The 23,645-nt window shown below is 36.4% G+C and overlaps 2 protein-coding genes across 2 annotated transcripts; one reads left to right on the top strand and one right to left on the bottom strand.

The window, feature by feature from the left end:
- Positions 1-520: 520 nt before the first annotated feature.
- On the top strand, positions 521-16,420 carry LOC132158938 (tubulin polymerization-promoting protein-like). Its single transcript, XM_059568578.1, has 4 exons — positions 521-677; positions 7,798-8,130; positions 14,556-14,709; positions 15,722-16,420. The coding sequence occupies exons 2-4, from the start codon at positions 7,802-7,804 to the stop codon at positions 15,926-15,928; spliced, it is 690 nt and encodes a 229-aa protein (XP_059424561.1). The 5' UTR covers positions 521-677; positions 7,798-7,801; the 3' UTR covers positions 15,929-16,420.
- Positions 16,421-19,202: 2,782 nt separating this feature from the next.
- Positions 19,203-23,623, bottom strand: cep72 (centrosomal protein 72). Its single transcript, XM_059568577.1, has 14 exons — positions 23,468-23,623; positions 23,269-23,396; positions 22,790-22,982; positions 22,578-22,692; positions 21,951-22,111; positions 21,723-21,796; positions 21,126-21,159; positions 20,882-20,998; positions 20,579-20,697; positions 20,398-20,491; positions 20,141-20,319; positions 19,562-19,688; positions 19,433-19,484; positions 19,203-19,355 (listed from the first exon to the last, which is right to left on the bottom strand). Exons 1-14 carry the CDS (start codon positions 23,568-23,570, stop codon positions 19,295-19,297), a joined length of 1,557 nt encoding a protein of 518 aa, XP_059424560.1. The 5' UTR covers positions 23,571-23,623; the 3' UTR covers positions 19,203-19,294.
- Positions 23,624-23,645: the final 22 nt, after the last annotated feature.

Raw genomic sequence — 23,645 nt, 5'->3', positions numbered from 1 at the left:
TCCTGGTCCAGAACGCTAGTTGTGTAACATTTCGTGGATTTTAAGATTTATTCTCAATCCCTGAAGAGATGCTTCGCTGCAGGACCCTCAGGCATCAGAGCTGCTGTTTATCATCTCATCTTTCCTGCATTCCAGCATCTTGATCACTGGGCAAGGAAACAGCTATTCCCAATGGGAAAAACATTATCCAGCCTGCTGAAAACATTCTCTTCCTGCATATTCACTCATTTTAATGTTTATATACAAGCATGTATAGTAACTCTTCAATTCTATGACACTGTAAATAATTAATTACTTTGTAAATAGTTAAGTGGTAACAGGGTTGACGGTCATAATATAAACAGGCCAATATATTATTTATTTATTTATTAGTAGTTAGTTTTTTTTTTAAATATATGTTTTTGGCTCATAGTAAAACGTTGTTATAAATATAAATATTAAATATTTAAAAAAGAATTCTCATGTGAACTCGAGCGGGCAACCAATCACAGCGCGGCGTCTCATCGTCCTCAGGCGCGCGCTCAGCAGCAGCGCGCACTCACTCACTCACTCACGCGCGGATCGCAGCAAGCGTCGCGAGTGCTGCGCTTCTAATTCCCGCGTATGTCTAATGATATAAACATGTTCCACTAGATACTGACAGAAAGAAGATCACGAAAGAGGCGTCATTCATCTAGGTAAGACTGTGTTTTGTCCGTTACAGCGGCGCGTTACCCTCATATCGTCCGATTTGATTGCGTTTGAAGCTGAAATATTGCGTGATTGATCACAAACGCGCGTTCATGTACTTGTCATTTTACCTCAGAAACAAAAACGAGCCGATTTTGCGTTTGATTATCGATCGTTGTCACGGAAGTCGGTTTGATTTAACGTTACTTTCATTTTTGTCTCGTTGCGTAATTCCGTGCTGGTTTGGTTGTGTTTTTGTCAGTATTGATGACAATAACAATGATCACGTGTTTCTTCATGATTTATATAACTGTGTGATGCTGCTAATGTACAGAGATTACATAAACGAACAAGATCCACGTTTAAAATACAGAAGATAACTCCTCTATCTATCTATCTATCTATCTATCTATCTATCTATCTATCTATCTATCTATCTATCTATCTATCTGTCTGTTTATACGTCAGTCCATCCATCAATCTATACATATTTATGTCTATGTCTACGTCCAATTATCATCTCTCTCTAAATCTATATTTATCCAACCGTTTATATGTCCATCCATCCATGTCTTGATCCATCCATCTATCTGTCCATCTATGTTCATATATTTGAGAATGTGCTGTTCCGAGGAGGTTTCTCGTTTTGTCTCTCATTATCATCACAGTTTTCCCATCCATATGTTGGCAGATTATTTTCGCTTGAGCAGAGGAGTTTGGCCCAGATTGCTCCCAGCTCTAGGTTTTGTCAGATAACCCAGAACAGATCTTTAGATCAGAGGAGAAGCCCTGAAACGAGGCCTGTGTGGTATATCATATCATAAAGAAGGACTGTATGAACTGGCGAAAAACCTTGAATGCGATGCAAGTTTCTGTGATAAAAACACCTGCTGAAGGCATGAATCTAAATCTAGAAATCTCGATCAGACAAACATGTGTCGATGAGTGTGTTCTTCACAGACGTCCTCAGATCGCCCTGCTGCTGTTGATCAGGTCATCTTCATCTTCATCACGTCTAGTGACACTCACTCAGTTATACAGACACTCACGGTTTCTCCAGCATCATTCACTGCACAAGCACTAATGACTCCAGCACAACTACAGCTATACATCACATATACCACACAGGCCTCGTTTCAGGGCTTCTCCTCTGATCTAAAGATCTGTTCTGGGTTATCTGACAAAACCTAGAGCTGGGAGCAATCTGGGCCAAACTCCTTTGCTCAGGCGAAAATAATCTGCCAACATATAGTTAACTACTGAGGGCTTCAGGTTTCCTTGTGCTTTACATTTTCCTGTTTGCATCATATCCTCTTTCTCTCTTTAATGTTTTATGTCACTCTAATATTTTGAATTCCTTGTCAGTTCTTGCCTGATATAAATAGTTTTTTTTGTTTTGTTAAAAATAGGTCAGTTTATTGTGTGCTCTCATCTGTGCAGCTCATGACCAGAAGGTGAATGCATGCTCCACCAATCACAGATCCTCCTGAGGTCATGTAAACGAGCATGTATTTCTCCTCTCTGATGCTCCATCATTATCTGTGTGTGTTCTTTTGTGAACGTCCCAGAATCTCCTCCAGCAGTAGACAGCAGCGAGCTTGTCTCGATCACTCACATTACACTCGCTTAGATCACACAGTTGCATCATATATTAAAGATGATGAAATCTGTTATTAGCAGAGCCAGTTTTATGATGGTAATGATTGCAGAAATTATATTGACCGGGTGTGTTCATGAGAGTATTTAAAGCAACACTTATTTTTGGAAATATGTTATGTTATGACAATTTTTACCCTGGAATCTTACGTCTCTGGGGTATATTTGTAGCAATAGCCAAAAATACATTGTATGGGTTGAAATTATCAATTTTTCTTTTTATGTCAAAAATCATTAGGAACTTAAGTAAAGATAATGTTCCATGAAGATATTTAGTAAATTTCCTACTGTAAATATATCAAAACCTACTTTTTGATTAGTAAAATGCATTGCTAAGACTCCATTTGGACAACTTTAAAGATGATTTTCTCAATATTTTGATTTTTTTTTCTAATATTTGTATCTCATAACAAACCATACATCAATGGAAAGATGTTTTATTCAGCTTTCGGATGATGTGTAAATCTCATTTTTGACAAATTTACCCTTAAAACTGGTTTTGTGGTCCAGGGTCCAAATGATACTTTCTGTATAAAGTGTCACTTTTACAGTATATCACAATAATATTATATATCTCAAGATGGAATAAAATGTATTAATAATTAGGGATGTCCCGATCAGGTTTTTTTGCCCTTGAGTCAGAGTCATTTGATTTTGAGTATCTACCGATACCGAGTCCCGATCCGATACTTCTAAAATACATTAAAAAAAAGAATAAAGAAGAGAAAAAATACATATCCAGGATGTTCAATAAATTACATTTTGAAATATATTCAAATAGAAAACAGCTATTTTAAATAGGCTAGCAAAAATATTTCAAAATTTTTCTGTTTTGCTGTACTTTGGATCAAATAAATGCAGGCTTGGTGAACAGGAGACTTCTTTAAACAACATTTAACAAGCTTACTATTCAAAAACTTCTGACTGGTAGTATAGGCAACTGTATTTTTTCTCTAATTTCTAGCTTTTAATTGTCTTAGAATTCTATAACTGCTGGACGATAACAAATAATGATTTGTTTATATACTACAAAGACTGTTTATCACATAATAAGGTAGAATAGTTTCTATACTGTAATAAATACTATGTCAATCAGCACTGCATTGTTCATTTACTTTATTTATCACCTGCTGGAGATGACTTAAAAAAGAAAAACACATTGTATTTGTGTTTCCAAAAGTTTCTGTTTTTCTGTGAAAAAAGCAGTTTTCATACAGCGATAGCTGGATGCTTTTGTCCATATTAGGAATTTCCTGATATGACTTTCTGCGCGAGAGCGCCCTCTGGCGTCGAGTATGAATGAAACGCACACTGCAGGAGTGTTTAGCGCTCTGTGATGTTCATCGCGCCTTATTCTGGGTCCGAATAAAACACCAGATCATGCGCAGACTATCCTGTCTCTTGAGTTTAAATCTATATTTATTCACAACTTTATTATATATATCCGAGTCCTGATCGGGAGGTAACATCCGTTTCCGATCGAGCCTGAAACCATGTGATCGGGCCCGATTTCTGATCCCGTGATCGGATCTGGACATTCCTATTAGGGCTGGGCGATATAAAAAAAAAAAATTATATCTCGATATTGTCAAATTTTTTACGATATTCGATATATATCTCTATGTTTGCATTTGCATTTAAATAATAAAAAATAAAACATGATTTTCTTTTGCCCATTAAAAAAAAACATTTAGATTAAACAGCTAATTTAAGCAGTTAAAAAATCTAGACCAAGAGATCACTTACTGCTTTTTATTAAATGAATACATGTAGGCCTATATGTAACTGAAGCAGTGCAAATTAAGTAACAGTTACAGAAAGTGCATTCTGTCAACTTTTTAGTGCATGCAATTCACAATTTAAACTATGCAACTGGGATAAGTATTTTATCTTAATTATTTTAACAAGTTTGTAAGCTAAGAACACAAGTCTGTCAACTGTCTGTGGTTTTAAGAGAAGCTCTGTGGCATGAAACTATGGTCCTACTGACACTAAAAACCCTCTTAGATGGGGAGCTAGTTGCTAAAGCACATAGCTCTTATATATAAATATATATAAATGAATACCAAAGACTTTTGCATTCTCTCGGTCTATATTATGGAAACTGGTAAACATATCAGTGAAATTCCCCAATAGTAATTCCAAATGGCCATAGCCTATGTTTCTCTATTCAAACATCAGCGGTCGAGTAAGTGCATTTATTTTGCGATCACAAACGCAAACAATACAGTTGAGATCTCACGACAGAACACAGACCGGCTGAACGACGCTTTCATTAGATCGCTCAATTCCAGCTTGTTAGTGTTTTCAGATTATCGTCAGCGGCTCTTCCGCAATGAGGAGTGAGCACGTGCGCATGGTTGCCAGATTGCTTAAAATAAGCAAACACCGGGCAGAAAATGTATCCTTGTAACAGTGGAGCTCTGATTGGGAGATTTAAACTCTTGTTATCTGACAACCGCTATCATTACAGCTCTCGTAGTAGAGGGACGTAGAGCAGTCAGCAGTTACAGGTTCCTTTTTTGGACATTCGGCGCGTTCTTTTGGGAAAGTATGCTTGAATTTGAAATATTCGATATTCCCGATATATTCAAATTGTACATCGTCGTCAAAATTATTCCGATATTATCGCTTATATTCGATATATCGCCCAGCCCTAATTCCTATTAATAATATATTAATGCATTAATATATGCATTATAGGGTTGCATGATTTGGGGAAAGTCTAACTGCAATTTTAAAATGTAATATTTAAATTTTAACTAAAAAATAAATAAAAGAACATCAGGTTTGTTTGTAGTGCTGTAGAAATTTCTATGTGAATAATAATAATAATATTATTATTATTACTAAATTACAAATATTAAAATAACAAATATCACTATTGTAATAATAATATTAATGTTTTATATAATAACGTGTTAACATTACTTCAATTACAGTTTTACTACATAATAAAAATAAAGCATTTTAATGATAAAAATGTAATAAAATTATAAATATATTTAATTTAAAATTTAATATAAATTTTAATAAAAGTATAATAATAATAATTAATAAAAAAAATCATTTGACAACTTTTTTTTACAGAAAAATGCAGGGGGCCAATAATACTTATAAATCAGTAGAAAGATGTAAAGTTTAGTTTATAAAATATTAAAATCTGCAGTGAAGAAATGTAATATATATAAATCATATATTGTTATTTTTTATTCATATGCTCTGTTATTCGATTGTAATATATATATATATATATATATATATATATATATATATAAATCATTATTTCTCAGTAATATAATAACTAATTGAAATGAAGCGGCAATTTAGATACTTTACAAATAAAACATGCTTCATGCAATTATAGCAATTATTTCCCATCTTTATTTTCAACTCAATGGACGCAAAGCAAATGATCTGATTTGCATTAGCATTGATTGCATGTTTGCACTCCTCCATGTTTCTCTTTCACTCTTTGTTTTAGCAAGAAAGATAAGAATGTAATCATTTATTCACTCACGACAGAGATAGTGGCGATGTCTCTAGTACACTGGACAGACAGCACAATGGTCCCATAGAGCTGAATGACATTATTGAGAGTGATTCAGAAAGGTTGAAAGACAAGTAAAACACAATAGGGACATCTTCAAGTGGACTGTACTCGAGGAGTTCACTCTGTTGTGTGCACATAAAGACAGATCCAGCTCCTGACATAACCCTCACTTCAGATTTGAGTCATGACATCGCAGGGCTGCTGCAGTGCATTATGGGAGCTTCTGTGCTTCTGTTTTGAATGACTGAGCTGTTTCTGCACTGACTTCTTAAGAATAACGTCATCTTTTGCTTTCTGTTTGATTATTATCATGTAGTGTTAAAGTAAAAAAGATCATTTGGATTGTATTTTGACTTGTTAATCGCTCAATCTTGATCATTTGCTCTTGTGAAAGTTTTAAACGTGAACTAACCGGCGTGAGCTAATTGTGAACGGTAACACGATTACAGCTTTACATTATAAACACTCGAGTTCAAAACTGTCAAACTAATATGTGTGTTATTACTGCTTTGCTCTTTGCCTTTAAGCAGCTAATACTCAGATTCAATATAAAACTCCCATAAATAACTTTGCAGGTGTTCATGTATTTGTGAACACTGATGTGCATGTGCTATATTAGTATATTATTATAGTGTAGGGCTGTCAACGAATATTCTAAATTCGAATATGTATTCGAATAGTTTAAAAAAAACGAATTTCGAAGGTGAAAATTAATATTTGAATAAAAAAAAATGTGGAAAAAAAGGCCTGCGGTAGTAGAAGCAGTGTTGTCTGCTTTGCGAGTGGGCCGCTAGCGCGCCTGAGGGTTCAGGGACAGGTCACAGCCTCACAGGAGTCGCACTGTCTGGCACAACATCGCTGCTGAAAGTTGACGCGTCTTCATGGAAGATGCCAGCAAGTGCAGAGCCCAACTCGACCGCAGCAGAGAAAATGAGGTAAAATTGTTGACCCGCGAGATAAAGTTGTATGCAAGCTATTTAAGATACAGTTAGCATACCATTCGACCACTAGCAACATGAGGTCACATCTCAAAAATGTGCACCCAAATGAGCATGGCATAATGTGTGGAACTCCAGCTAAACAGTCACGTCTTGACACTTAACGTTACTTTGCATCGACCGCCGCAAGCACTTTGTCTGCAACATGACAAGAGGCCATAACGGATAAATTAATTTTGTTCATTTGTAAGGACATGAGACCGATCAGTATCGCGGATGGGGCACGCTTCGGGGAGTTCTGTCAAGCAATGGATCCGAGGTTTGATTATTTATCGTTTCATGTCAAGGAAAAGTTCCATGTTTACCATAGCACAGCTCGCTCGGAGCATTCAATGTCAGTTCTATATGCTGTAAAAGTTCAATTAATATTAATAATATTTGTTTCAATCACTGAATGAAGCCTGCTATATTTGGGACAACAGTCGCAACCTTAAATTGCTTGCACAAAAATGTGTTTGTTCATTTAAACCATTATGCACAGAGAACGTGAGGGTGAGAGAGCGTGAGGTCTGCAGTCTTGGCCATTAGTTGATTTCCTTGTTTTTGTGTAGGTAATACGTTGTCATATATGTTTAAACTTAAATAGACGATCTATACAAGTAGTTATGTCTCTTCGTATTATTTTGGCCTGTTATTGACGTAATGCGCGTCATTGACAACATGCGCAACCAGATGTTCGAATAGTTCGAATATTCGTGTATTTTTTAGAGGGAATATTCAAACGTTATTTTTGAGCAATTTTGACAGCCCTATTATAGTGTTATATTTCGATTTCACAAAGAAACGTGCAGCATTTTGTCCAAGTGATGATAAAAGAATACATTTAGTTTATAATTTCTCTTAAATCTGATTTTGTTAAAAAAAACTGAAACGAATTGTTGCAACTTTAATATTAACATTAACATTCACGTTCTCCACCAGCAACATGGAGGAGTTTAAAGTTCAGAGCGCCAAACACCCCGTACCCAACAGTTCACCCATGCGGCCGCACAGCGAGCACCCGAAAGATCACGCAGCCAAACGCCTGTCCTCCGCGTCCAACGGCACGAGCGATGGAGGAGCGGGAGCTAAAACACCTGTGGAGATCACCGCGCTGGAGGAGTCCTTCCGCCGCTTCGCCATCCACGGAGACACACGAGCCACCGGCAGAGACATGAACGGCAAGAACTGGTCCAAACTGTGTAAAGACTGCGGCGTCATCGATGGCAAGAGCATCACCCTCACAGACGTGGACATAGTCTTCTCCAAAGTCAAGTAAGTCAGCACAACAGGTACACAACATTTAGGAGAACTGTTGGGGAAAGTTACTTTTAAAAGTAACTAATTGCGTTACTTTTTTGCATTACATTACTTTTGCATTACTTTTTCTCATCTGGGCTGAGCTTGCTTGTTTGTTTTTTATATTTACAAAAAAAAAGTTATGTATTTTGTTTATATAAAAGGCTGATGCAAATGTAAATTCAATATAAGGGAAAAAATGGGAAAACAAAGTAACTGGCATTTCTTATTTGAAAACAAAACTCCCATCAGTTGTTCAGGACTAGAACATTCAATTTTTTTTGTTCTTGATGCAAAGCTAATGACTTGATATGCACACTAACAAATCTGATCTTCTAGTTTTTCAATGTGCAATTAAATGTTACATTCTTGCATTTAGCAGACACTTTTATTCAGATCATGCATTCCCTGGGAATCAAACCTATGACCCTGGCATTATTAGAGCCATGCTCTACTATTAGAGCAACACCTAACATTTCCTTCTCCCGTCTTGCATCACTTACTTTGAGTTTGTTGCGATGCATCCTGGGATTGCATTGCCTATGAAGCATGCATTTGATACCGTTTTTGATTTTGGCTAAAACTTTGTGCCTGAAATGCTCAGTGCTGTCGAGGTAGGATTCGATTACACTGTCAACCAATAGGATTTTCTCGTAGACATCTGACACAGTGCGTCATATACACATAAACACAGATGTTGCATGCGTGTAAACAGCAAAAAACACTATGAGATCTGATTTGGGCCGTGTTTAGATGTGGTTTTAGGTCTGGTCATCTGACCCACTTTTACATTGATTCTCCTTTTAATGCGCCACTCTTTCACATCAGGTTCAGGTCAGGTTAGCAAATCACGCAGGGAAGAGATGAGTTAGTGACAGATTCATATGCATGTATTTATTCATCCCTCTCATGTGCATGTCATATTAATTCATAAATCATACAGCCTCTTTTATCAAGCTGTGTCAGAGAACAAATGCTCCAGTTGATCTGTGCATTATGCAGTATGTGCATGTTAACAAATGGGATAAAACAAAATGTGTAAAAATATTGAATAAGTGCAATAAAGCTTTGCATTGTAGGAATGTAGAACTGTAACAGAAAATATTTTCTTATCTGAATATGCATTCTATAAAACCAAAAAATAATAATAATAATGTTATTTGCAAAAAGATCTAAACCTTGATGAATTTGTCTATTTGTGAATTTAAAGGCATGATAAGGAGATTGGTAATAGAGGCTTGTGATTGTTTTTGTTGAGATGATATTATGATTAAATATTGTTTTATTATGGATTTCTTGTATTTTAAAATAATAGCTGCTACCTTGGCCAAATCTCTCTTGTAAAAGAGATTTTAATGTCAATGAGATAAATAAGGGTAAAATAAAATAAATATAAAACTAAAACGTATTATAATTCTAATTCTTAATATTACTAAATAATTTATTAATCTAATAATTATTTAATATATTACTTAATATCATTAAATTATCTATCTAATAAATTCTTATTAAATGTTATTTTTCAAATAATATACTTTATTTAAAAAAAGACAAAATACACAAAAAATATTAAAACTATAATGAAAATATATAAGAGAAAATATCTATTTATAGATAATAAAATCTTATTAAAAATACCGTATTTTCCGGACTATAAGTCACACTTTTTTTCATTGTTTGGCTGGTCCTGCGACTTTTAGTCAGGTGCGACTTATTTATCAAAAATAATTTGACGTGAACCAAGAGAAAACATTACCGTCTCCAGCCGAGAGAGGGCGCTCTATGCTGCTCAGTTCTCCTGTAGTCTACACTGAAGACATAGAGCGCCCTCTCGTGGCTGTAAACGGTAATGTTTTCCCTTGGTTCTTGGGTCTAAATAAATGTGACTTATAGTCCAGTGCGACTTATATATGGTTTTTTCCTCATCATGACGTATTTTTGGACTAATGCGACTTATACTCAGGTGCGACTTATAGTCCGAAAAATACGATATTTACAAAAACAATATACAGTAGTATAATACTGTATCAGTAAATAACACTGCACGGTGAAGAGGAGTCGTGCTGTGTTGATGTTTTTCTGGTTCTTCCCCCAGAGCCACAGGCCATGATGGCTCATGCTGAATAACCCTGATGACTTCAGGACACAAGGAGTCATCGCTGCTTCAGTAGGGCCAGATTTTAATGATGTGCCCTTAATATAGAGCACCGTACACACTGATCTCGCCTTTAAACATGTTCAGAGAAAACTGCTGGTTCCTTCAAACAGGAGAATGAATTTATCAAAATCGTGTAGTATTGATGCCTCTTCTGAAGCCTGCAGTAGTGAAGAGATTCTTCACCCCGACGGAGCGAGAATAAAGCTTATTCTGCTAGACAGCGTCAGAACAACGTGGCTGAGCAGAAACAAGAGAAAGAAAGCACCAAATTCATGCATTAACATTTAAAAGAAAATGTGCACGCAAAAAGAAAGTCAATCCAACCCTTTATGCCACTTTAAGAGTATTATTATCATCATCATTATTATTACTTCATGGACAAAAAAACAACATGAATATATCATGACTGTTGTCCTTTAAAGCTGCATCACACAGCAATGCAAACATCACAATACTCCTCCATTCAGCACGTAAAACCACAGTACAGAAAAAGTCTTGTTGCATGCACTGCGTAAAAATGTATTCGTTTTCCATACACATTAGTTGAGATGCAAACTGAAGAAAATAAGTCTGAGAAAAATGAAGTGAGTTTATGCTTAAGAAAAACTAATATCTGTCAATAGGGAATAAAAATGACTTCTGTCTTTCAATTAAGTTCATTTATTTTTCTGAGCACACTGGCAGATATTTGTTCTTGTTTTAATCATAAACTTGTTTCATTTTGATTTCAATTCTCAACAAATTGATGATGCTGAGTTCAAAAATATCAATGAAACCTTCATATCACATGTAGTTTTTTTTTTTACCCCCACAAAAGAATGCAGAGCAGTTGTGTTTGTTTTCATGTGTTAATACCGCATATGTATGTTAATGACTCTATGAATATGTATGAATATGAAAGCATTCAGCACACAGTAGTGAGACATTAGGCAGCAGGAAGAATCGCACAAACAGAACTGCTCAGCAAAGAAGTCAAATTAATTATAAAGCCAAAGAGGAGTGTTTACCCAAGCTGCTATAACAGCAGAAGGGGAGACGACGGACTTGATGGGCTTTTGTTTAGGTTCTCGATCACCACGGTTTGTGTTTCTATGTGACTCTGCGACTTTTAGTCAGGTGCGACTTATTTATCAAAAATAATTTGACGTGAACCAAGAGAAAACATTACCGTCTCCAGCCGAGAGAGGGCGCTCTATGCTGCTCAGTTCTCCTGTAGTCTACACTGAAGACATAGAGCGCCCTCTCGTGGCTGTAAACGGTAATGTTTTCCCTTGGTTCTTGGGTCTAAATAAATGTGACTTATAGTCCAGTGCGACTTATATATGGTTTTTTCCTCATCATGACGTATTTTTGGACTAATGCGACTTATACTCAGGTGCGACTTATAGTCCGAAAAATACGATATTTACAAAAACAATATACAGTAGTATAATACTGTATCAGTAAATAACACTGCACGGTGAAGAGGAGTCGTGCTGTGTTGATGTTTTTCTGGTTCTTCCCCCAGAGCCACAGGCCATGATGGCTCATGCTGAATAACCCTGATGACTTCAGGACACAAGGAGTCATCGCTGCTTCAGTAGGGCCAGATTTTAATGATGTGCCCTTAATATAGAGCACCGTACACACTGATCTCGCCTTTAAACATGTTCAGAGAAAACTGCTGGTTCCTTCAAACAGGAGAATGAATTTATCAAAATCGTGTAGTATTGATGCCTCTTCTGAAGCCTGCAGTAGTGAAGAGATTCTTCACCCCGACGGAGCGAGAATAAAGCTTATTCTGCTAGACAGCGTCAGAACAACGTGGCTGAGCAGAAACAAGAGAAAGAAAGCACCAAATTCATGCATTAACATTTAAAAGAAAATGTGCACGCAAAAAGAAAGTCAATCCAACCCTTTATGCCACTTTAAGAGTATTATTATCATCATCATTATTATTACTTCATGGACAAAAAAACAACATGAATATATCATGACTGTTGTCCTTTAAAGCTGCATCACACAGCAATGCAAACATCACAATACTCCTCCATTCAGCACGTAAAACCACAGTACAGAAAAAGTCTTGTTGCATGCACTGCGTAAAAATGTATTCGTTTTCCATACACATTAGTTGAGATGCAAACTGAAGAAAATAAGTCTGAGAAAAATGAAGTGAGTTTATGCTTAAGAAAAACTAATATCTGTCAATAGGGAATAAAAATGACTTCTGTCTTTCAATTAAGTTCATTTATTTTTCTGAGCACACTGGCAGATATTTGTTCTTGTTTTAATCATAAACTTGTTTCATTTTGATTTCAATTCTCAACAAATTGATGATGCTGAGTTCAAAAATATCAATGAAACCTTCATATCACATGTAGTTTTTTTTTTTACCCCCACAAAAGAATGCAGAGCAGTTGTGTTTGTTTTCATGTGTTAATACCGCATATGTATGTTAATGACTCTATGAATATGTATGAATATGAAAGCATTCAGCACACAGTAGTGAGACATTAGGCAGCAGGAAGAATCGCACAAACAGAACTGCTCAGCAAAGAAGTCAAATTAATTATAAAGCCAAAGAGGAGTGTTTACCCAAGCTGCTATAACAGCAGAAGGGGAGACGACGGACTTGATGGGCTTTTGTTTAGGTTCTCGATCACCACGGTTTGTGTTTCTATGTGCCGTTTTACCAGCCGAATGCATTCGCTGTATGTCACAATTCAAATGCAGTACCAGAACTGTTTATTGTACTGAAGTAAACGAAATACCGTGCAGTTTGATTGGATGCTCGGCCCATGATGGCAGCAACTACTGATGCATTTCCTCTCTTTTAAAGACGATTAGAAGTGCATTTCTTCCTCTGAAATGAAAAACTGGTAAACGCTGTACAGCTGTAATGCCGGGCGTCTCAGAGCTGACATGTTCATGTTTACACCGCGTCTGCTCTCTGTTCATGCGACAATTATCCAAGCGCTTACCATGCAAACTTAAAGTGACAGTTCACCTAAAAATTAAAATTAACTGTTATTTACTCCCCAATGGATGATCCCAGATGTAGACTTTGTTTCTGCTTTGGAACAGTAAAGAAGATTTTTAACTGAAACTGTAGCGCTTCGTGATTCAAAGAGTGCATGTCAATGGCTGCCGGCACTTTGAGAGTCACAAAAAGCACATCAGGCAATGCTAAATGAATCCTCGTTGCTCTTGAGGTGTTATGAAACCATCAGTCTGTGCACGAATCTTAAATAATGACCTGCGATCCAGCATCATGAACGGATTCTTTTAGACGGTTCATTTCAGTGAACTGCTTCAATTCACTAGTTTGTTTACATAATTGCACAATGACACAACATATGCGTAATTATATTATTAAAGCACCCAAAAATAGTGTAAAACATGGATATTTTATGTGTCTTAAGCATTTATAAAGTGAGTAAGCTAGTCTTCATCAGCTCACCTTTTTATATAAATGCTTAAAATTGATATGCTTCGGTCCGAGTCGAACTGTTTGCTCAGTTCAGTGACTGTTGGAGGATATACAGATTTACAGAAGCGGATATACGGCAGTATTTTGGCTCATTTCTAGTCGCAGTTACTGTCAGGCGTCTGAACGTGAGTTTAGACTGAGTAACTTTTCAGTTTAAGTAACAAACCGCTTCAGACGATTCAGATGGTTTATCCAGTTCAAAAGAATGATTCGTTCGTGAAACGAACATCACTCCGGACCGTTCGCTGAAGCCCTGGGTTACAAGTGATAATGTTGTAAATAACATTTAGTTTCTTGCACAGACTGATTGTTTCGCTTCATAAGACCTCAATATATCTTCAGGAGTCTGATGTGCTTTTTTGACTCTCTCAAAGTGCCGGCAGCCATTGACATGCATTCTACGAATCAACAAGGACCACTGTTTCAGCTAAAAATCTTCTTTACTGTTTTCCTGAAGAAATAATCTTCATCTTGGATTGTCTTAAGAGTGAGTAAATTAACAGCACGTTTAAATTTTGGGTGCACTATCCCTTTGAATCATATTTCATGCAAAAATCATCATGTGTTGAGTTGACCCTCATGTTGTTCAGACCCTGTGTTATTTCTCATGTTAAAAAGCACAGCTGCTAATTATGTTTGATTCCAGTGTCACTCAAATCATTTCTCAGGTGTTTACAGAAGCTCAGGTCTTGCATGTTTCTGCTCTGTGCTTGTATTTGACGCCAGCAAATGTACTGACGAGTTTATCATCCGTTCGTCATTGTTTTCTAGGAACAAATCTGCGCGCACTATTACATACAGCCAGTTCAAAGAAGCGCTGGTGGAGCTCGCCGGGAAACGCTTCAAAGATAAGAGCAGCGAGGACGCCGCGCAAGAGGTTTACAAGATGATCGAAGGGAAATCCCCCGTTATATCTGGAGTCACGGTAAAGCACACAGCAGACTAAACTGACAAGCATCGATAGTATCCTGTAAATCACTTGCGAGAAAGGTTTGATGAATGCATAAATATAAACCAGGGTTCAAGAGTTGATGAAAAGCTTATAGATAATTAATTTATATAATAAAAATAAAACACTTAAAAAAAGAAAGAATATGTATTTAATGTGACCCTTAACCAACACCAAAGAACCAAAACATGTGAATTTGTTGTTAAACTATTGAAATAAAAACCAATCTCAAGGGGACTAGTTGAGATCAAAACATTTCTTTTGCTGTGGTTTACAGATGAAATCTACTCACTTATTTCTTTAATTATTGGTTTTAAATGACTACGAATGAATGGTGTTTACACTTAAGTAACTAAACCATGTGTTGATTTCTAAATATAATAATGAGGAATATATGACAGTGATGATAAATATTTATATATATATATATATGAAGACATCATGAGTTTATATACTGTATAAGCTCACAACTTCATATTTAGAAATAAAAGATCAACATTTTTTTAAAGAAATTACTATTTTTAGCTTGCAAGGATGCATTGAATTGTTAATGGTGAGATTAAAGACGTGTATAATGTTACAAAAGATTTCCATTTTAAATAAACGCTGTTCTTTTTAACTTTCTATTCACCGGTGTATCCAGAAAAATACATTTTTTCATGGTTTACACAAAAATATTTGTGCAGCAATGTTTTCAACATTGATAATAATCAGAAATGTTTCTCGAGCGGCAAATTCCTCATATTAGAATCATTCTGAAGATCATGTGACTGGAGGAATGATGCTGAAAATACAGCTTTGATCACAGAAATAAATTATATTTTAAAACATATTTACTTAGAAAATAGGTATTTTAAATTGTAATAATATTTCACAATTTTACAGTTTTTTTCTGTATTTTTGATCAAATGCATGCATGCTTGGTGAGCAGAAGAGACTTTTAAAAACAATTGAAAAAAAATTCATAAGTCTCTTTCTGGACTCGCAGAGAGCCGTGGCTTCCCCAACCGTGTCCCGTTTGACCGACACCACCAAGTTCACCGGATCACACAAGGAGCGTTTCGACCAGACGGGCCGTGGCAAGGGCAAGGCGGGCCGAGTGGAAGTGGTAGATAAGTCCGGATACGTCTCTGGATACAAGCACGCAGGCTCGTACGAGAAGAAAGTTTCAAAATCTCCACAAAAACCCATGTGAGATTCTCCATCCAGCAACAGAAGACAAACCACGACTATAAAGCACAAATGGATTTCCCATCTTCCATTCTCTGTGAATAACATTGTGATTATGCTCCTCTTCCTGTAAGTGTTTTATTTCTCTTAACTGGAACGCTGTTTACATCGAACGCCGACGTCACCAGCTGGTACGTTCCTAACTAACACGATGATGCCAAGAGAAGTGACTGCAGTGTTGCACGCTCTACTAGAGAAGGTTTTGCTGATAATCGTGAATATTGACATGAAATTAATATCTGGCGTTAATATTTTGATGCAGTACTTTGCAAATGCTTGAATAATGCTGTGCAAGTCCATGATCCCACAACATGTGTTACAACAACACAAAACTAAGACCTTTTCCATTTCCATTTATATTTAATGCACTTGGCAGATGCTTTTATCCAAAGCCAAATGCATTGCATTGCATACAAGTTTAAATTGGATCAGTTCATGCATTCAATCCCATGACTTGTTTCTTCATCAGATTTGGAGAAATGTAGCATTGCATCAGTGTCTCATCAATGGATGCTCTGTAGTGAATGGGTGCCGTCAGAATGAGAGCTGATAAAAACATCACAATAATCCAGTCCTTGAGTTAATGTATTGTGAAGAGAAAAGCTGAAACAAATCCAGCATTAAGAAATTTTGATTTGTGCAGATTTCTCTCTTGATTCAGACCAGAACACTTTTTCACTGGAGGAAGTGTTATTATGGATTATAGACTCATGTATTTGAGTTTAAAACATCTTAATGCTGGAGGTGTTTCATCTTTTGTCTTCTCCAGATGTTCACTGATGGACTGGAGTGCTGTGGATTATTCTGATGTTTTTATCAGACTCTCATTCTGACGGCACCCATTCACACGAGGGAAGTCGTGGCCTGGTGGTTAGAGAATCGGATTCACAATCGAAAGGTTGTGGGTTCGAGTGGCCGGCAGGAATTGTGGGTGGGGGGAGTGCATGTACAGTTCTCTCTCCACCTTCAATACCACGACTTAGGTGCCCTTGAGCAAGGCATCGAACCCCCAACTGCTCCCCGGGCGCCGCAGCATAAATGGCTGCCCACTGCTCCGGGTGTGTGCTCACAGTGTGTGTGTGTGTGTGCATTTCGGATGGGTTAAATGCAGAGCACAAATTCTGAGTATGGGTCACCATACTTGACCGAATGTCACTTCACTTCTCACTTCTTCACTTCACTGCAGAGCAAGTGATGCAATGCTGCATTTCTCCAAACCTGATGAAGAAGCAAACTCATCTACATCTCCACTGGACTGAGAGTGAGCACATTTTCTGCATCTAATGCATTAATGGCTTAAAAAAACTGACTCTAGATTTTTAATTCTTAAAACAAAAATTCTGATGTTGTTTGCATTTATATGTAATATATTTTAAAATAAGCAGATGCTAAAGTCCAACCATCGTGAATTATTGTTTCATGCATAAAGAACTGACTGCTGGTGCTCAAGATTGTATATCTAGTAGTAAGTTCTATGTTTTGTTTTTTTTAATTGATGGCATAACTGTATGTTTCTAATGTTATAATATGAAACACTGTGGAATGATTAACTATTGTATGTGAAAGGAAACACCATCAGGATTTGCTCTGGACACAATGCATTACAAGACTCTCAGTGCATCTGAACCGCAAGCTTTGGCCAAACATGACAAAAACATATCAGTTGGCTGAATGATGTTAACATGTACAATCAGACCCAGACAGAACCTGCAGCGCTGAATTAGGAATGAACTGCATGTTCGTTTATGAAATACTTCTTTCTGCCTACTCTAAACTTTATTATTAGCACGGTATTGGCATTGAAGCCTGGAGATTGTGTCTGGGACTGTTTATCAGCAACAGATCAAACTGCAGATGAAAATATTAAAAGGTATTTTATACTCCGCTGTGGTTTTAGTTCTATTTTATAAATGCAGTGTTTGTGTCTACAGAACCATGTTTACAAGAGAAGTGACATGCTATAACTAACGCTGTCATGATATATGTCTAAATGAACACATTCCCTTTACCATGACTAGTGTTGGGATGGATTTCACCTGAACACACTGGATGAGATCCAACCTTCAGGGTTCCCACGCTTCACCCACTTTCCAGATTTCCGATTCACTAATGAATCATTCAAACTGATTCGTGAACCACTGACTCATTCAAAAACAAGTCATGGCTTGCAGCAAACATGTTTTACTCAATGCAAGCACAATATTTAGTTCATTTAATATTTTAAAACCGTGCATAATCTAGATTTATTATATGCATTTTTTTTTAAATGCGGAAAACACAAATTCCCTAGAATAGATTTTTTTTTATGTGATGGCTGATTTGTGAATCACTGATTCACCAAAAAAAAAAAAAGACTCAAAAGAAAAATTCACTCACAAATTAAGTTTCACTTGAGCCAGTGTAATATTTTAGAGCATGGAGCAACACTTTTAAGACTCTTCCAGATCTGAAAATCACATTTTTATAACTCCCTGATATTTATATGATGCTGGGAACCCTGAACTTTGAAATAGATGATATTGTCCGTGTCTTTGGAGGGAAGAAAGAAGGACTGTACAGACATATTCTTCTACAGAACATCTATTTTCAGATAAGAATAGTGGTTATGGATCATAAAAGTGACTCGTGTTTATGATAACAAACATAAGTATACATGTTGTTGTATTTAACGTATGATTAATGTTTTGTGTGTTATACTGTTAACCATCCGGTCTTATTTTTTAAGTAATGTTTTTTAATGTTCTGCAGTATCCTGATATATGCATGCCATACGGTGATGGTCAAGCGATTTTAACATGTCAGTGTTTTGTAGAGTCGTATTGAATAAAAACAAACTGCCTGGTTCTTCTTTATTTCCAACGCACATGAAGTCTCGAGCGACTGTGTTCTGCACCAGTGGAGATCGGGGCAAGTCGTCACATGGAAACTGTGTTTAAATCTTCACCAGGGTTTCATTTTTCAGACCAATTAAAGAAAATGTAAGGCCCAAATCAAAGGGCTTCTTAGATCAAGATACACTGAGAAGCAAAAAGACAAGATAAGTAATTCTCTTAAATCTCAGTCTTGCATTTCAAAGAAAATATTACATTTTTTCCAGAGCGCCACGACTTCATGAGTATAAGACGTTCTGCCCTGATTTAAGACTTTTTAAGGCCTTAATTGTGAAAGGGCAAATGAAGACTTCTTAAGATGAACAGAAATCCTGATCACTTCAAGATATGCATGTGTGAGATAAACTGTTTTAGAGAGTGCGAGGTATAACTTTATATACCAGATTTATAATAAATGAAACCTAGATGTCTATTGGAGGAACGTTCTTCATCTGCATCCGTCAGTTCATCAGAGCCTCCTCCAGCTGCTGCAGCAAACGCTCATTTCTGGCAATCAAACACCTGCAAAAAAGACTAAATCAACACAAGCTGGTGGCTTTTTATAGCTGTTTAGCATTTGGATTGTCTTTGACACAAACCTATAGCTCTCCTGCGGCTCATTCGCTCCGTTTCCTTCCTCCGTCTGCTGTCCTAAAAAATCCACCAGCACAAACATTAATAACCCGTTTTATTACAAGAGCTTGAAAACGAGGTGTTGAGACTCTGACCTCTGTCCTGCATGTGTGGGATCTTCTTCAGCCGAGACGACAGAAGCTTGTTTTCTGCTTTGATCAGCTGTTTCTGTAAAGACACGTTCTCCTCCAGCACATTCTTCATCTGTTCGTTAAGGGCTTGCTGTATTAAAGACAACAGCAGATGTCACTTCTAACGCATTTAACTTCTCCGTCTGACGTACGGAAGATAATTTACTTCCAAACGGAAAAAAGGGCAAAAAAAACATGCCAAGTCTGCATATGCACAGAAGACAGTCGTTTTTGCATGCATCCCCATAATGCCCATATATGGAGCTAACGGTGCCTAGTGGTACTTACTATGCATGGCTCATTTGCATATACTGTTTTTATAAATCCTGATATGCAACAGTGTTGTTTAAATTATCGTTTAAAACAAATGCATTTTGATATTGTGCCACTCCATAAAAAGTAACTTATTGAGTTACTTTTCATGGAAAGTAATGCTTTAAGTTACTTTTTGTCACCTGGGCTTTGCTTGCTTAATAACAGAAATTAGAAATTTTTTAGCTTAATATAAGAAAAAAAACACGGATTTGACCGAAATGATCTTACGATAGATTCTTGCGCCTGCTGAAGCTGTAGTCTGAGATCTTCAGTCTCAGACCGATGCTGTTTTTCCTGAAATTCACTCCGTGTTTTCAAGGCTTCGAGCATCTCTTGCAGAGTTTGTATCTCCTGTTCTCCTCCCTCCACATCTTGCTCCATCATGCTGAGGATCTGAACCATCTTCACTGGATGGAAAGCACTGGATTAGCCAGACGAGTTCACTAGTTATGGATTGCTCTTGTTTCGGAGAGAGAGTCACTTACTGAGGAAGGTACGGTTTTGTTGATTCTCCTTCTTCCCCGACCAGAGCTCCTCCATCATGCTGAGGAGCAGCTCCATGGGCTTCCTATAGGCACCCTGATTCAGATCAATGAAAAGCGTGCAGTTGGATGAAGAAGTGGACTTTTAAAGCTGTTTGTGTTTGAGCAGTAGCAGCCTACAAACCTTCTGTGGTTTGCATTGTCTCTCGGATGCCGATGAGGTTTCTGTGACCCTGTAGGTTAATCTGGGAGGATGCACCACAGGATTTGCTCTGTCCGGAAGCTGGTTTTGCCATTTAATGACTGTGCAATCAACAACAACAAATGCATTGGTTTTATTTACATTCATGCATTTAGCAGACACTTTATTTAACATAAAAACAATTCGTTATAGACACCACAGTATTTGTATGTTTATGTAATGCATGCTTTATTAGACTCTAGATTCAAATGCATTCATAAAGTGACTAGACTAGTGCTGGAGTACCGTGTGAATCGGACTGCATCTCTGTAGGATGTGGTGTAAAGATGCTCTCTCCTCGAACCGTCGCACAAGTCAGACTCCGGCTTTCAAACCTCACTCGCTGAGAACCAGCTGGAGTCTCTAATAAAATCCATCAGAAAAACACAATTATTCCACAGCGGTCCTGAATTGGTTTCAGGCTGAAGGTAAAAATAAGAGAAATGTTGCCCCTTAAGGACAGAAGTGGAATAACAACAATAATATTCACCTTTTTTATAATCCCAGCTCTTGGGAACAGACTCCTACATGACAAACAAAATGTGTGAATAAAACATCAATTGTGTGAAATTATATTAGAATTTATTAATAATGTAATATAGCATAATATATACAACAATATTAATAGGCAGTTGTGCAAATAATGTTTTTTTAATCTGGTTCTCAATACAATTGAGTGAAAATATATGTATATAATTTACTAATAAGATAATATAGCATAATAAATACATACAACAATAGTAATAAGCAGGTGTGCACGTAAGTTCTGGTTCTCAATAAAGCACATGGAGATTTGGTTTGGCGCTAAAAACAAATTAAATTATTAATAGTAATAATAATAAAAAATAGCACTTATTTTATAAAAAAAAAAATTATAATACTATTATATTATAAAATAATAAGTGAGAAAAATACATGTTTTGAAGTACACTTAAAGCTAAGATTGAAATTTTGTGTTTGTTTTATTCTATTATTCTTTTGTGTTTAATTTATTCTTGTATGAATTCTCATAATTTTCAAACCTAAAATCAGAAAGCTTTTTGTGTGAATTTATATAAAGAATGAATGTTTAGACGTGTCGACGCACCTTGACTTGTTTTGGAGCCTTTTCACACTCAGGTTCATTGATTAAACGTATGATATCTGATTCTGATGGAGTTTCTAAACACAAAAAAGAAAAACAATTACAAACATGGATAACATGTACAGTATACTATTATTAAGTATGATACAGAAGTGTAATGCATTTATCTTTGAGGCTGGGTGATCTATCTAATATTAGCCATGTGTTTGAGTCAGAGAGAGTGTGTTTTACTCTGTAACGGACGAGGGCTGCGCTCCTTCTCAAAGCGGACGGAGAGAGTTTCACGTCTCTTTCTAGAAACATCATTAAACATCACAGCTTCCTCGTTCCCCTCGAGAAGTGAGAGCGTCTTCATCATCTTCTGCATCGCTTTTATTCTGAGCTCACTGCTTCTGCAAAACAGCGACGATAATGATGTAATCAAACCAGAAACTGTGTGTGACTTCGTATTATTCATTTATAGACTAATATATTATTTAAAAATAAATTGGATCAAATTTTTTAAATGCTCCGATTCCATTTATTTTAGTAAAATTCCATTTTAATTATTTTTTTTAAATTAATCAAATTGTGTTTATATAGCACTTTTCCGAACAAATCGATGCAGTTCACAAAGTGCTTTACAGGAAAGAACGACACTAAAACTAAAATAACAAATTAAAATAGAAACTAAAATAGATTATAAAAATAACGTTTATAAACGTATATAAATATAAAATAGACAAAACCATAGGATACATCACAATAAATCTAATCTAGATTTGATGTCCATTTTACAAACTTATTTGATTTCCAGTAGTTGCTCAATCTGATATTTATATTTCAAACCATTTGTAATAGCTTGATTTAACGACTTACCTGCACTCTGTGTCTAGTGTCAAGGCATGCTTCTTATGATTACTGTCTAGATTTGCTTCTGATGAGAAATGCATGAGAGCTGCCTTTCTTTCTCTGTCTCGCACTGGACACTCATCTGCATTAGAGGGAAAAAAACAAACATTTTAACGTTCAAAACACTGAATAGTTTGAGCAACTGAGAGAAAGATAGGGTGCATAGACAGATGATACACCAAGCTTTCGGAGTCTGGTCATGGCGTGGACCAGGTACAGACGGTAGAGCGGGTGTTTGTTGACCACAGGATTGAGCCGCAAGTCCAGTTCCTTCAGATTCTGCAGCTTGTGCAGGGAAAAGATGTCCTGCAGAGACGCAAGCCTGTTATAGTACAGATTCAGTCTCTCCAGCATCTCCAAATGCTCAATCCCCTACAAACAGATGCACAACAGCATTCAAGAACATATATATATATATATATATATATATATATATATATATATTTACATGCTATAATAGATTTGCGTCGTCTGAGTCATGTTAATAAATTAAAATATAAGAAACTTATTGTAAATACGTAAATTATTGTGACAAAAACAAATAAATAATTTATTCTGTAAGCTACGTTAATAAATAAACAAATAAGAAAGGTGTTATAAAATATAACCTACGAGAAAAATAAAAATAAATAATTTATTGTTTAGATTTATTTTCCACCTGAACTGTGACCAGTGCATTGTGGGAAAGATCCAGTGATTTCAGACGAACGAAGTTCTTTAGGGACGCTCCTAAATCACAGATTTTCCCTTCGTATGTTCCTGGAAGAGTCAACGATCGGACATCCGCTGCGATAAATCATTAAAAATATTAGTTCTTCAAATAATGGCTACAACTATATACTATAACTATGTTTTACCTAAACAGCTGTGCTGTAGGTTGAGTTTTTCTCTGATCCACTGCTCTGTTATGATCAAACCGTCAACCGCCATTGTTTTGAAGCTGGAATTCAGAAAGCGCATGCGCAGAAGTAAGATTGGCTTATGAATATTACTTACGTAATGTGACGCAGGCGCGTCTGATTCACTGAAAAACAG

Source organism: Carassius carassius, chromosome 15, assembly GCF_963082965.1.
Source record: "Carassius carassius chromosome 15, fCarCar2.1, whole genome shotgun sequence".
NCBI classification, from domain to species: domain Eukaryota; kingdom Metazoa; phylum Chordata; class Actinopteri; order Cypriniformes; family Cyprinidae; genus Carassius; species Carassius carassius.
Note: the sequence above shows the minus strand (reverse complement) of the source record. Positions and strands in the feature narration are given on the sequence as shown.